General features: G+C 40.0%; 1 protein-coding gene across 2 annotated transcripts in view; it reads right to left on the reverse strand.

The window, feature by feature from the left end:
* Window positions 1–3,839: 3,839 nt before the first annotated feature.
* LOC145415535 (thioredoxin domain-containing protein 16-like) overlaps window positions 3,840–13,509 on the reverse strand; it is a 52,465-nt gene continuing 42,795 nt past the window's right edge. Inside the window, exons 16-19 of one of the 2 annotated variants that reach the window (XM_080284760.1) lie at window positions 12,688–12,811; window positions 11,352–11,536; window positions 9,186–9,338; window positions 3,840–4,524 (exon numbers count right to left, since the gene is read on the reverse strand). In XM_080284760.1, coding sequence (XP_080140886.1) covers window positions 4,484–4,524; window positions 9,186–9,338; window positions 11,352–11,536; window positions 12,688–12,811 — 503 coding nt within the window. In that variant the 3' untranslated portion in view covers window positions 3,840–4,483. Of the gene's footprint in view, window positions 4,525–9,185; window positions 9,339–11,351; window positions 11,537–12,687; window positions 12,815–13,509 lie in introns of both variants that reach the window. The other variant, XM_080284759.1, reaches the window with a different exon arrangement.

Here is a 13,509-nt window from a genome sequence, read left to right on the forward strand (position 1 = left end):
AGGGAGACAAGCAGGGGTGGGGACACTGGAGGGAGAAAAGCTGCAGCGGGGGAGGGAGACAAGTGGGGGTGGTGGAGAGAGAAGCAGGGATAGAGAAGGGTGTAGGGATGGGCAAACAAGTGGGGTTAGAGGAGGAAGACAAGCAGAGGAGTGGGAGGGCAGGGGATGGGGAGGGAGACTAGAAAGCCAAACTGCCCTGTTACCCCCCCCCACCCAGTCTCACTCACTCTCTCACTGTCACTCACTCACTGACTCACTCCCACTGACCGACTGACTCACTCATTCACTGACAACACACACACATGGAAGACAAGCTGGGGTGGGGGAGGGTGGGGGGATGGGGAGTTAGACAGCTGGGGAGAGTGGAGGGATAGGGAGTTAGACAACCAGGATGGGTGGAGGAGGGGAGGGGATGGAGAGGGAGACATGTCTGATAGTGCTAAGCGTTGTGGGGTTATGGAGGGAGAAGAGATGGGATGGAGGGAGGAAAGGAGAGCCATGTGCACCGCCACATCCCATTCAGACACGTTCGTTTCAAACCTAGAGGGGGTGGAGTGTTCGGACTAGCAAATCGATGGCTGTTCAGATTGTGGGAATGTTCCCTCATTTCTCTTTTTCAGTCAAGCAAATCGTTGGTTATCAGTGCGAAGGAAATTGGGGTATGGATGTATTGACCTTTGTGCATGGGTGTTTCAGTGTTAATGAACTGTGAAGTGTTGAGTCATCTGCATATGAATAGATAGGATTATGGGTGACAGATAAGAGATCATTAATTCATTAATATGAATTAGGAATAGGGTTGGAGCCAGAACTGACCCTTTTGGCACACCAGCATTAATCAAATGGAAACTGGAATTTACATCATTTACTTTAACTCTTATCTTTTGTCACTGAGATATGTGGAAATCAGAGGAACAGGAGACATTAGGCCATAGCAAGGGAGTTTGGATAGCAGGGAACAGTGCCACACTGTCAAAAGCTTTGAAGGAATATCAAGGGCTACTGCATGAGTTTCTCCATGTTGGTCAATTGACTAATGGATAGTATGAGACAGGAAATTGAATATACCAATAATGAATCTTTTGGGGTAAAAACCATACTGTCTGTCGCTAATTAAGTTGTTGGATTCAAGATGTTTAACTATGTGCTTATTAATTACAATCTCAAATACCTTACCAAGAGGAGACGTGATACCAATTGGTCTGTAATCAGAGGGGTCAGAGGAACTTTCTGTCTTCGGAATTGGGTGGATATTGGCTTCTTTCCATGAATAAGGGAATGAAGAAGTACATATGCTGAATAATTTAGCTAGAACAGGAGCAAGTTCAGGGTAACACTTTTTCAAAACAATTGGAGGAATTCCATGTGGACCTCGAGCTTCGTTAGTTGGTCAGTTGTCAAGGATGGATTTTACATATCTATTATGTTTCTTAGGTGGAACAGTATTTGGAGAGTCAAGTTCTAGTATGGGGACATTCTGGCTGACTTCCTCTAAAGCAGAATTACTGGCAAATGTATTGGCAAGGATGTTTGCTTTACTAAGTGGGTCATTTTTCATGTTATCATCTAAGAGTTTAGTGGGGGAATGGGTGATGACTTGTTAATGTTATTAATGAAAGAATTGAGAGTTGACCAGAATATTCTATTATCATTAGGGTTGTTTAATAATTTTGATGCTTGGTTGTGAAAAAAGTTTGATTTAGTGACATTTATTACTGCTTTTGCCTTGTATCTAGCAATTTTAAATTAACTGAGCAATTCAGGTGTTTTTTATTTTAAGTAAGAGTTATATGCTACTGACTTTTGGGTTGTAGCTCTGGCACAGTTGCTATGTAACCATTTTGGGGAGTCCGATCTTTTAATGAAATGTTGACTTGGTATGAATAGTTCCATACCGGCTTGTTCTGTCATTAATGTGGGACTGGGTAGAATTGATGTCACTGGAGAAGAAAGATTGCCATGGAATATCAACATGATAATTTCTAAAGCCATCCCATTCTGCCCTATCAAAGTGCTATCTGATCACCCTGACAGGTTCAGGATGGGGAGGTTTTGGGGAACTGACTAACGAGGCTTTAATGAGACTGTGGTTAGAGGATCCAAGTGGTGACAGTACTTCTATCCTATTTTGATCTGGATTATTTGTCAAGAGTAGATCCAAGAGATAGGCATTGTGGTCAGGATTGTCTGGTATTCTGGTTGGTTGTTTTACCAGTTGCATGAGATTAAGCAGTTCTGCAAACAGCTTGCATTGGTGAATTGGCTGCTTTTCTAATCTGATTCTTATTCAAATTTTAAATATTAAAACCTGTATGTAATTTTTTTTTTTTTTTTTTTTAATATGCAAGAAATAGTCCAGTACATTCATTTACAGCAGAAAATGCCTTAAGTGTTGTATGCTAGAAACATATTTACATGACATACTGTAAGACAAAGGTATAATCATCACAACTGATTTTCTTTGCATTTAATTACAGTAAGATCCTGGGTTACATTGAAGTTCTGTTCTTGAGATATGATGTAAGTCGATTTTTTATGTAACCTGAGTTTTTGAGTGTACATCATACATTTATACATTATGTCAATGTGTATGAGGACATTTCAACCATACATCGAATTCTGTATGTATAATACTCCTGTGATACAGGTATGTCTATGAAACATAAACTTTTGAACTTATGATTTTTATTGAATAAAAAATGTGTTCAGCTCCTGGTCTGCCATGTCACCCCTCAAGAGCCTCTCATGCATTATGAGAGGTGCAAGCACTTGTTGCTGTTGTTATGGCAACAGCAATGCCAACTGAGTTAGGCCACCAATTCCTCACTCTTCCATCATATTCACACTCGTGCACACTGCCAACACACATTTTATTCCTTAACACTAATGTACCCAAGCAATTTTGTTACTCTGTCATAAAATAATCACAGTTGATTGCATAAAAGCTGTGCCTTTAACATGAAACAAGATATTCCTGTCTTTGATGGTAATGGCTACAGTTGTCCGACTCATCCCCAACGCATACCTGATCGCTGATGCTTTTTCTCCCTTCTCATTACGCTTAATAATGTCCACTTTTTCAAGTAACGTGATGGACTTCCGTTTCTTAGAATCATTACTGTCACTAGGAAGCTTTCTCTTAGGCATCAATAAATCAGGATTGCAAAAAAACAAACACAATAATCACAGTAACAGCATATCAAACAGTGGTAGCAGTGAGACCGAGACCAACTGGTGGCAGTCAAGCATGTGGCGTGAAAACACCAGAGACTCTCACGGCAGACAGCAACACTTTAAAATCCATGCCTTACGTTTCTTTCTTTTTTTATTACTTGTAGCGGACTGTGGTAACCTTGAAACTGGAGTAAGTCGAGAGTGATATAACTATAAGAATATATCCTCACAACAGGAATTCTTTGGCACAACTACTTTTCTCTTTGGATAGTACCCATACATTAATTGTAACCATGTAAACTAAGCATAAATGCAACAATACAGTAACATTTCTGGGCTAAAGAAAAGATGCCCTTTACTGCATACGACTTCGTATGAATATGGACATCAATACAGAGACTAAATAAGTGCTACCCCACCACATCTTGGTCCCAGTGAATTTAAAAGAAACAAGTGAATGGACCATACTAGGGAAATGGTGTTAGTAATAACTACTGACCTTAAGTGTTATGGTTATATTATTATATAAATCATATACCAGTTACTTTAACCTTTTGACTGGTACAAACAGGTAATGTCAGACACTTCTATTAAACTCAAAGAAATCTATCATGACTAAAAAGTTTTAATATAATGTACCTCAAATAACATTTAGGCTGTGAAATGAGAACTAGCATGAACACTTTTATTTAGCTGTAAAAAAGAAGAAAAAAAAAAATCAGTCAAAGGTTTAAAGTTTACATATAGAACAAGCTTTTTATGCTTTCTTCTGATCAAACACTGAAATGATTATGTAAAAACTTGCAAATATGTCATTACCAGATATTTTCATACAAGCATCAGACTGGGATAAACTGAAGTACAGTAAAAGATTCACTGAAATAAAACTATCACTGAATCATAATGGGAAAAATGGGGGAATACAGCAAAAGATTCACTAAACCAAACCCTCAATGAATCATAAGAAAAAATTGAGGAATACAGCTAGAGATTCACTGAAACAAAACCATCACTGAGTCGTAATGGGAAAAATGGAGGAATACAGCGAGATTCACTGAAATAAAACTATCAATGAATTATGAGATAAGTGGAGATAAAGAGTATGAGATTCACTGAAACAAACCATCACTGAATCATACTAGACATTCATATTATAATACAACATTACATCATATATATCCAGTGTTTTGCATCAATTAAAATTATTAAAGAATTTGTGTTTAGGACAGTCTGGATGCAAGTTATGCTCTTCAAAGTTTGTGGTATGCAAAATTCAAGGAAGTGCAGACCAGAAAACTAATCTCTTGCTTCACAATTCTTCATGGAAATTCTTGGCTTCATCACTTGCTCCTGGAAAAAAAAAAGTTTAATTGATAATTGCTGTATAATTACAAGTCCAGAGAGGATAAGGATACATTGCCATGTAACTTAAGAACTTTACAAATGTGGTCAACACCAGAAAAACCCCACAAGGTATATCATTTTGGAGCTCACCAGAGCCACTGCAAACCAGCTGCTTAAATGGCTGCACAGAGGAATGAACAGTATCACATACTGAGAGGCACACATACAGAGTCACTAAGGTTGAAACCTTTAGAGAAAATGCAGTGCTGTATCTGAAAGACTGACAACGGAAACACATCCTTAGGGGAATAAATGATCATGGCAGAACACCAACAGTGGACAACTGCAGGTCATCTGACCAGTCTGGACCAGGTAGGAACAGTCCCATGGTTATTCTGGTGACACATTTCAACATATTCAAACAAATCCAAAGCAGTCCAGCCTCCAGGACCATGACTGAATCTGACCAGTCTGCACAAGTTCCTGTGCACAATGATGCCTGTTGCCACCAAGCAACAAGGGTTTGGAGTGTCCCATGGTCTTGGGGTTGGGCAGGTGAAAGTATATGACAGGCACAATAAAAATAATAATAATCATCATCATCATCATCATCTAATCCAGTGTTGCCCCAGGAGGAGCATAGAGGCCTGGAGCTAGGCAAGTTGGTCCCAACATTTAAGATAAGAGTGACCAGCCTCACTCATTCCAGAGTGGCATTATGTGAGCAATAACCCCAACCACCTCTTGGATATAAACCTGCACTGGCTCAATCTGACTGGAGCACCTAATTACCCACTAATTCACCAGGCACCATAATTTGGTTATAGCCTATGGTTACCACCCAGCACAGTAAATGGTTTCCTGGTATACAGGAAACCATTTGGCTTGTCACATAGTGTAGTCACCAGCAGATAGATGGAAGAGGAAAGAAAGACGAGGAAGGAAGGAAGAGAGGAAAGGGCAGTCGCCTGAAAGCAGCACTACATCAAGTGAGTGGATGATGTGCACCCCCACCTACCACCAACCAGCTGTAATAATATAATACCGGTAATAAATATATATATATATATATATATATATATATATATATATCATCATCATCATCAGCCGTTGAGGTCCACTGTACGACCGGCCTATCCCTACCGAAGCAGGGACAATACAGCCAATGTATCTCTACCCAGTGGCTTAGGCTCTCTGGTAGAGACTGTATGTAGGGTGAGAAGTGCTTGTGAGTGTGATTGTAGTGTTGTAGTGGCTTTGGATGTGTGTGTAGTCTGTGAGCCAAGTGTAATTGGCCCACCTTAAGCCGATTGGGTGCAAGCATACTAGTATGCGACACTGGTTCAACCACAGCTCCCCTTGTGTCTGCCAAAGTAGCAAGTGGCTTGTTTACAACTCTGACGGGAGGCGAACCCGCACTCACCAGTGTGCGAAACGCACACTCGACCACTGTACCACATATATATATATATATAAGTAATCCCTCCACTATCCGATGTAATAGAGCCAAAGGCATGTCAGGAAAGTGGGTCCGTCCAGATAGTGGGCCCCTGCCTCCTGGACTGGTACTTATGGACCCAAACACAGCCTAACTCTGAAAGCCACCTACATAACTCCCTACCAGAAAACATACTGTAGCACCTTTTTAAGACCTTATTCACACCAATAATGGACATAAAGCATGAAATAAATGAAAAGGAACCAGAAAATGAGGAATTAGAAGTGAATATGGAAAATAGTTAGCAGTGTACAGGGTACTTACATGTCTGTGGCCACCTCCTTTAAGGCTTTGGCAGTGGTGAAAATGCTCTTGAAGCACATACAGAAAGCCAGTGTTGTGCTACACTTAATTCTTTGCACTGTGAGTTATAATTGTTTAACACTGCACATTCTGTTCTTAATTGCACCATGCCAGTTTCAACTGCCACTTTGCACTCCACAGTTAATCCTTTGCACTCTAAACTCTAATTTCTTAACACTGCACAACACTATAAATTCCCATGTGGTCTAGTGGCAAGGTATTGCAGTTTATTCACAAAAATGAGCACGCGCAGCATCCACTGCGAAGAACATCTACTCACGATGGTGGTTAGGTGGTAACTGGTGAGGGGGGAGGAAGGAAGGGGTGAAGGGACCGTGCATAAACACAGCTGTTCGGCGCTGCATGCCAATTTCAAATTATAAGTGGGAAAAACTTAGGATTTGGGGGGGATTTTTTCTTTTTTTTAGGCCATTTTTGGGTTCCGAAGGCCCAGGCCCACAATGTCCAGTAAGTGGGGAGTCCGGAATGTGGGCGTCCAGACAGTACAGGGATTACTATATATTTTCTATAAAGCTCCAATTCTTTTCATTAACCCTTTTGCTCGTCTAAAGGTTTCTGTAAGTTTGTGTGACATGATCAGAGAAAATGCCACGAGGGCAGCCTGGACTCATGCAAAAGGAAAAAATTCCCATGGATTTTATTTGCCCCAGAAATTGGTCATATTGGTATAAATTGTATACTATAATATTCGCTGATGCTTGTACTATATGATAAGCTAGTAAAAACACACAAAACTGATGAGTAAAAGTACAGGGAAAGTACTGAAATGCAGTGAGAATAATGTTTCCACAGTGAAAATAACTTCCCAACATCTTACTGGAATATTTAGCAGGAGCTAATCATATGTCTATATGCAGAATTTCACAAGCTTTCACGAGATGTCTTTGACATTTTGATACGACCGATAGTTTTAGAGTAAATCGCCAAAAATCATGCACCCCCCCCCCCTGAAAGTTGAGAGAAGGCCGACTATTTGAGAGTGTTGGCCTTGAAATAGACACTCTCCCCTATGATGCTGCAAAGATTGACGCAGTTCATGCTAAAACTTAATTTTTGGTGAATATTTTTTGACCAAAATTGCTTAATCGGGATCCCTTCAGACCAATCCTGACATCATAGTGTGTCATCAGTTACTCTTCAGCCTAACGCTATTTTGACTTGTTTTGCGTCATCGTGCGCGAGGGGGTTAAAAGTCACACGCACTCAAAACCTCAAAATAACACCATGACTACCAATTCATTAGTGTTGCATCAGAGCAGTGACACCTACCAAGCCATATAATTCTCCATCACAGTATTATCAACAAAAATCCTAAGATTTTGGGAAAAGAAAAAGGCTTGATTTGTTTCTGTATCACTACAAATGTAAACTGCTTACAAGATATGGGCAAATTATTATAAATAATCTCGGTGCAGCATAATAGATTATGAATTACGAGGAAATGCCTTTACCGCTCTGGGCTCGTGATGTAGAGACACAATTACCCACAAAAAATAATTTCAGAATGTATTTCACATAACTGAAAACAAGTACTGACTGACTTATGAAGACAATACAATAGACAAGCTTTTTGAAATGGATAAGTACTAAGGTTTAAATTGACAATCACTCATTAATCTACTCTGTGATGTTTCATATATACTGGGGATAATATTTTAAGGAATGAACTCAGTCCTAACTCCTGCAGAAATTCAGGGCTGTGGAGTCAGTACCCAAAACACCCGACTCTGAACTCCTTGATATCTTGTGTGTCCGACTCTGACTCCTTGATTTCTTGTGTGTCCGACTCTGACACCTTAGAGTTTATAATAAATTTGCCATGATGACTTACACAAGATGCCATTCCAGCACAACCATGTGAATCATCAGGCTACTTTTAAATCCCATGTCCTTAAAGGTTTGAATTTAATGGCTGTGGCTACATTATAACAAAATGATAGTTTCTTAAATCTGCTGATTGTGGTGTCTGCCTGCACTCTGTTCTTGTTGTTCTGTTGACAGATGGGAGCACCTATGTTTATGTTCAATATAAACAAAGAACAGGAGAACAACAAACTAAATAAAATGTGGAAAATGAGAAAAGAAAAAAGAACAGCACCAGCAACAAGAAATAAAACCGAAGGAGCTGTCGTTCGAAAGGCAACAGCTCCACATTACATCGACATCATGTTTTAAAATTTCTTTACTGGTGGTCAGTGTCGGTGTCGGGACTTTTTTACCGACTCCGACTCTGACTCCAGCATCACCATAATTGTTTCAGACTCAGACTCAGACTCCACGACTCAAACTCTGACTCCACAGCCCTGCAGGAATCATAGGTTACTGTAATGCACATTCACCTGTATCACAAGGTCTCTTAACATTCCATGATATTCTCTTAAAAATAAATACTGTATATTAAACCTGTAGAAAAATAATGCAGTCTATTTCACAAGCTGATGAATGATCAGGTGAGATTAACCCCTTATGGGCAGGCAGCTTATTTTGCACACACCCCCGTAGGACGGCATGTTTTCGGAAAAATTATCAAGGAAAAAGCCTACAGCAAAGGGACAGTGTTGTCATATTGCCCAATTTAACCACTGAATTATGACAAAAAAATGGCCGAACATTACGTATTGTTGCCTGCCTTCTCACATGCGAACATTACGTAATGGTGCCCACCTTGTAGGAGTTAAGGCCAATAAAAATAAATGCATTTCAATATTTTTCATCTTCCCATATCTATTCACAAATCAAGAACAGCAGCAAAACCAATAAGAAATGTCTTAATAAAAATCTAAATGACAAAGCGGTACACAGCAACATCAAAATAAAAGTTAAATGATTTAAATCTACAACTTACCTACTGCCTTACCATGGATGGGGCTTGACCTAAGGTCAGCCTCCATCTCAAGTACAAGGTGATCCTCAGCATCACGATCTTGATCCTCTCGAAAAAGCTTAAGGAAATCAAATCCTTCCGTCTGCGGTCGCCAATCACCCTTGGGCAACTCAGCTGGTAATAATGAAGTATTGGTAACACGTTTTTGCAAAGTATTACATGAATAAAAATATATATAAAAAACAAACTGACGCATTCTCCAATCATCTATCTCTTGCCAGATGCCTTAGTCCCATAAGGGGTGGCCACAAACAAATTGCCTCCATGTCACCTGGTCCCCTGCAATTTCACTGCCCTCCCCCCAGCTTACACCCTCCTCTCTCATATACCTCTTCACTCCATCCCTCCATCTCATCCTCAGCCTCCCCCTAACTCTCCCCCTCTACACCTCACTCACATACCTCTCCTCATTAGTCTCTCACTCTCCATCCTCTCCACATGGTCAAATCACCTTAATGAATTTCTCCAATCGCTTTCTATCACATCCAAATCCACATCACAACGCTTCTTCACTTCCTCATTTGCCAGTCTGTCTCTCCATGTGACTCCACATGCTCCTCTCAAATAACTCATTTCCACTGCTCTCACTCTTGAGTTGAGTCTTTCCAACAAGGTCCAAACTTCACTTTCATATGTTAGAGATGGTATCACAATACTATTATGCTGCGACTTTTTTACTTCCATGTCCACTTCCCTATTTCTTATCACTGCTTTCAAAGAATCAGCAACCTTTCTTCCTTGTCGTACTCTTTCAAGCACTTCACCCTCCAAACTTCCATCCTTACTCTTCACACTACCCAAGTACTTAAATGCACTCACATTTTCCATTTCCTCATCATCCAACCTTGCCATACATCAAGTGACTTCATTTCTCTCGAACACCAAAACGTTACTCTTCCCTACATTCACTTTTAGATTCCGTTTCTTACACACTCTCACAAACTCATTCACCATGCTTTGCAGTTCCCTTTGTCTTTACTTAATGATACATTATCATCTGCAAACAACAGAGGAAGTTTCTAAACGCTACCCTCTTTCATTAGGGCCACTCCAACATCCACTGCTTTACCTGGTATCTCTTTAATAACCCCATCCATACATAGACTAAATAGCCATGCAGACATGACACATCCCAGTTTTAATCCAAAATTCAGATAAAAAATTCACTTAGTTCACTATCCACACCCATTGCAGCCTTAGCACCCTCATACATACTCTCCACAGTATTCAACAACTTCCAATTTACTCCATATATTCTTAATATTTTCCACATTCCTTGTCTACCCATTCTGTCATATGCTTTCTCCAAATCCATGAAGGCTGCATACAACTTTTTTCCCTTCTCCAGGAACTTTTCCATTAAAGATCTAAGGATGTATAGCTGATCAACACATCCACTTCACTTCCTAACACCTTGCTGTTCTTCAACTAATCCCTCTATTATTTCCCTAACTCTGTCAATAAGTATCCTACCATACAATTTTCCTATTACACTAAGAAGACAAATACCCTTATGATTACCACACACTTCTTTTTCCCCTTTTCCTTTGTACAGAGGAATAATTATACCTGACTTCCAATCCTCCGGGACTCTACCTTCCTCCAAGGCCAATCTGCATATCTTTCACATCCATTCTACTACTAACTCTCCCCCATGCTTCAGAATATCACCACACACTCCATCAACTTCTGGGGCCTTCCGCATTTTTACTTTCTTCACTGCTTCCACTACTTCCATCCTACTGATCTCTTCCTCCCTACTCACCACCCTTCTTCTTCCAGCCACTCCCCAGCCACTTATACTTGCATTACTTTCATTCTCTATGCTTAACAGTTCCTTAAAGTGTTCCCTCCATCTGCTCACTTTTTCTTCATTCTCCACAAAAAATCTGCCATTTTTATCTTTCACTCCTACTAACTTCTTTATCACCCTGTCTAACTCTCTTTACCTCCTTCCAGAACATTTTCTTACATTCCCTCTACTCTACACTAACTCCTTCCAAATTCCTCATCCACTCTCTTCTTACTCTCTCCAATTATCTATGGTATTTAGAGACATACTGTAACCATAGCAATCTTAATCATATTTTTAAAAAACATATACCGGTAGAACAGATGAGAACTTACCAGTAACTGGGAGTTGGTCTGATTTCAGTTTTATGAGCCAGTCCCTGAAAGCTGGCTGTGAGGTGTTGGTGGGTGGGAATACATGCAGTGTCGTGGTATCTGGATCCTTAATAAGTGCAACCAGAGACCTTGTACTGCTGGTCAATCCATATGCTACCAGAAGCTCTACTGCCAGAGGGTCCTCACTTGAGTGAAGCAGAAAAAGAAAGAGGAACAGTTGATAACCATCATAAATGTCCCAAACCAAGTCTGTCAAAACCGGCTTTAAAAAATCACTTCAGAATATCAGTGATAGAAAATGTCATGAACAAGAGGTTATTTCAGAAGTTTAACTGACCATACTAACATGTATAGGTCCTTTCATCACCCAGCGGCAACTTTCCCTGTGCAACAATCTTGAAGCATTTCCTTAGTCAGTCCCTAAGCCTAGAGGTCTCCACACAGGTCCTACCCTATGTCTTCACCATGCCACTGGGCATGCTTCCCTCCACATTTAGACCTGTGACCCTCTTCAACCAGTCATCCTTCACACTCATCTCAACATGTTCAAACCATTTCAATGAATCAGTTAGCATCACTTCCCTGACACTTTTTATGCTAAATCTCTCTCAAAGCATAATACTCTCAGTTCTGTCAGTGAGATCTTACAGAATAACCTTAATGTTATCATCTGTATTTATTCCAACCTGCAGATATGCTTTTCCCTTACAGAACAAGTCTCATCTGCCATACAATATAATACTGCTCAAATATTTTGTTGAGAGTACTCTTGGCACGAAAGGTGAGCCCCTTAATGGTTGGAATTCTTCAATCCACTTCTCAATCTGGCGATGGAGCTAGTCTCTGGTCTTCCTCCAGCACTCAGCAAGTCACCTAGATAATAAAACTTCTCCATCCATTCAGTGGCAGTATCTCCAGTTGACACTTTCCAGTGTATAGTTTTTATTCATTCATTCCATACTCTGATCTAGCACACATGGAAATAAGAACAAGCATTCTGACCAAGAACTACATGAAAAATAAGAAAGAAATGAGTCTGCACTACTCCCATATACCCATACCCAGCATCTCATGACCCAGGTACAGTTATGCACCAAGACACAAAGCTGACTTATCTTCAATTACTACCAAAGGTATAACGACTACCGGTAAAGAAGTGTCATTTTTAAAATCTATCACTGTAACTGATAAAGCTCCATAAATGGTGTACTGTCTAACTAACAAAGCTCAAAGGAAGCTATTTGGGAATATAAATTCTCTATGGCATGTAAACATTAGTCTGTTGTAACAACACAAAACTTTCTTTGGAAACCAGATCCCTCCCATTTATACTCACCATGACAGCCATGAAAACAGAAACCCTGGCTCTGACATTTCTGCTGCCAAGTGACCAATCTTATTACCCCAGTCATCCTCAGCAACCAGTACATCCATTTCTGAGTTCATTCTGCTGTCACCACCTCCTAGCAATGAGATAAAGCTAGTATAAGTTATGATACAAGTAAATAATAATGTACAATGCTTATGCCACACTTTGTGCCATAGCAATGCTAAGGTACTTCTATCTGCACACCACATGAATACTAAATGAATGATAAATGTATTGTAGAAGGGTCGGCCTCTATTACAGGAACTAAAAACTGGAATGGAAAAAATGAGCAACTGTCAGGAAGAAAACTGGCAATCATTCAGCAAAAATGGCTGCAACCAAAGTAATATAGGGGTTTGGTAGTTAAGAAATCAGCGACATCATGTAAACAGAATATTACCTGGCATCAGATGTGGAAAAGGTACTGGGAAACTAGAGGCAGACAACAATACTGTAGTTCCTTTTTGAAAAGAAAAGGGATGTACACAAGACTGTAAGAACTTAGCATTATGAATTTACCAGAGGTGTAGTTTAATATCAATCCCTTCAGGTTGAATAATCCTTTCTGAATGAAGGAAATTCATCAGGCACCTGCCAGACTAAATTATAAAACATGATCTCAAGAAATGGTGTTCATGGAAACTTACAATAACTCTTTCAATCTGTAGGGTCTCACTGAAGGGGTTAAGATGATGCAAATTACAAGAGAAGGTAAACCAGGTAAGTGTACCAGGGGGACCAGGAAATGAATGGGGCTTCCTGAACAATTATTTACAACAAAGATGCTTG

This window comes from Coenobita brevimanus, chromosome 103, assembly GCF_032717465.1.
Source record: "Coenobita brevimanus isolate Jiangsu-jjx chromosome 103, ASM3271746v2, whole genome shotgun sequence".
NCBI classification, from domain to species: Eukaryota; Metazoa; Arthropoda; class Malacostraca; order Decapoda; family Coenobitidae; genus Coenobita; species Coenobita brevimanus.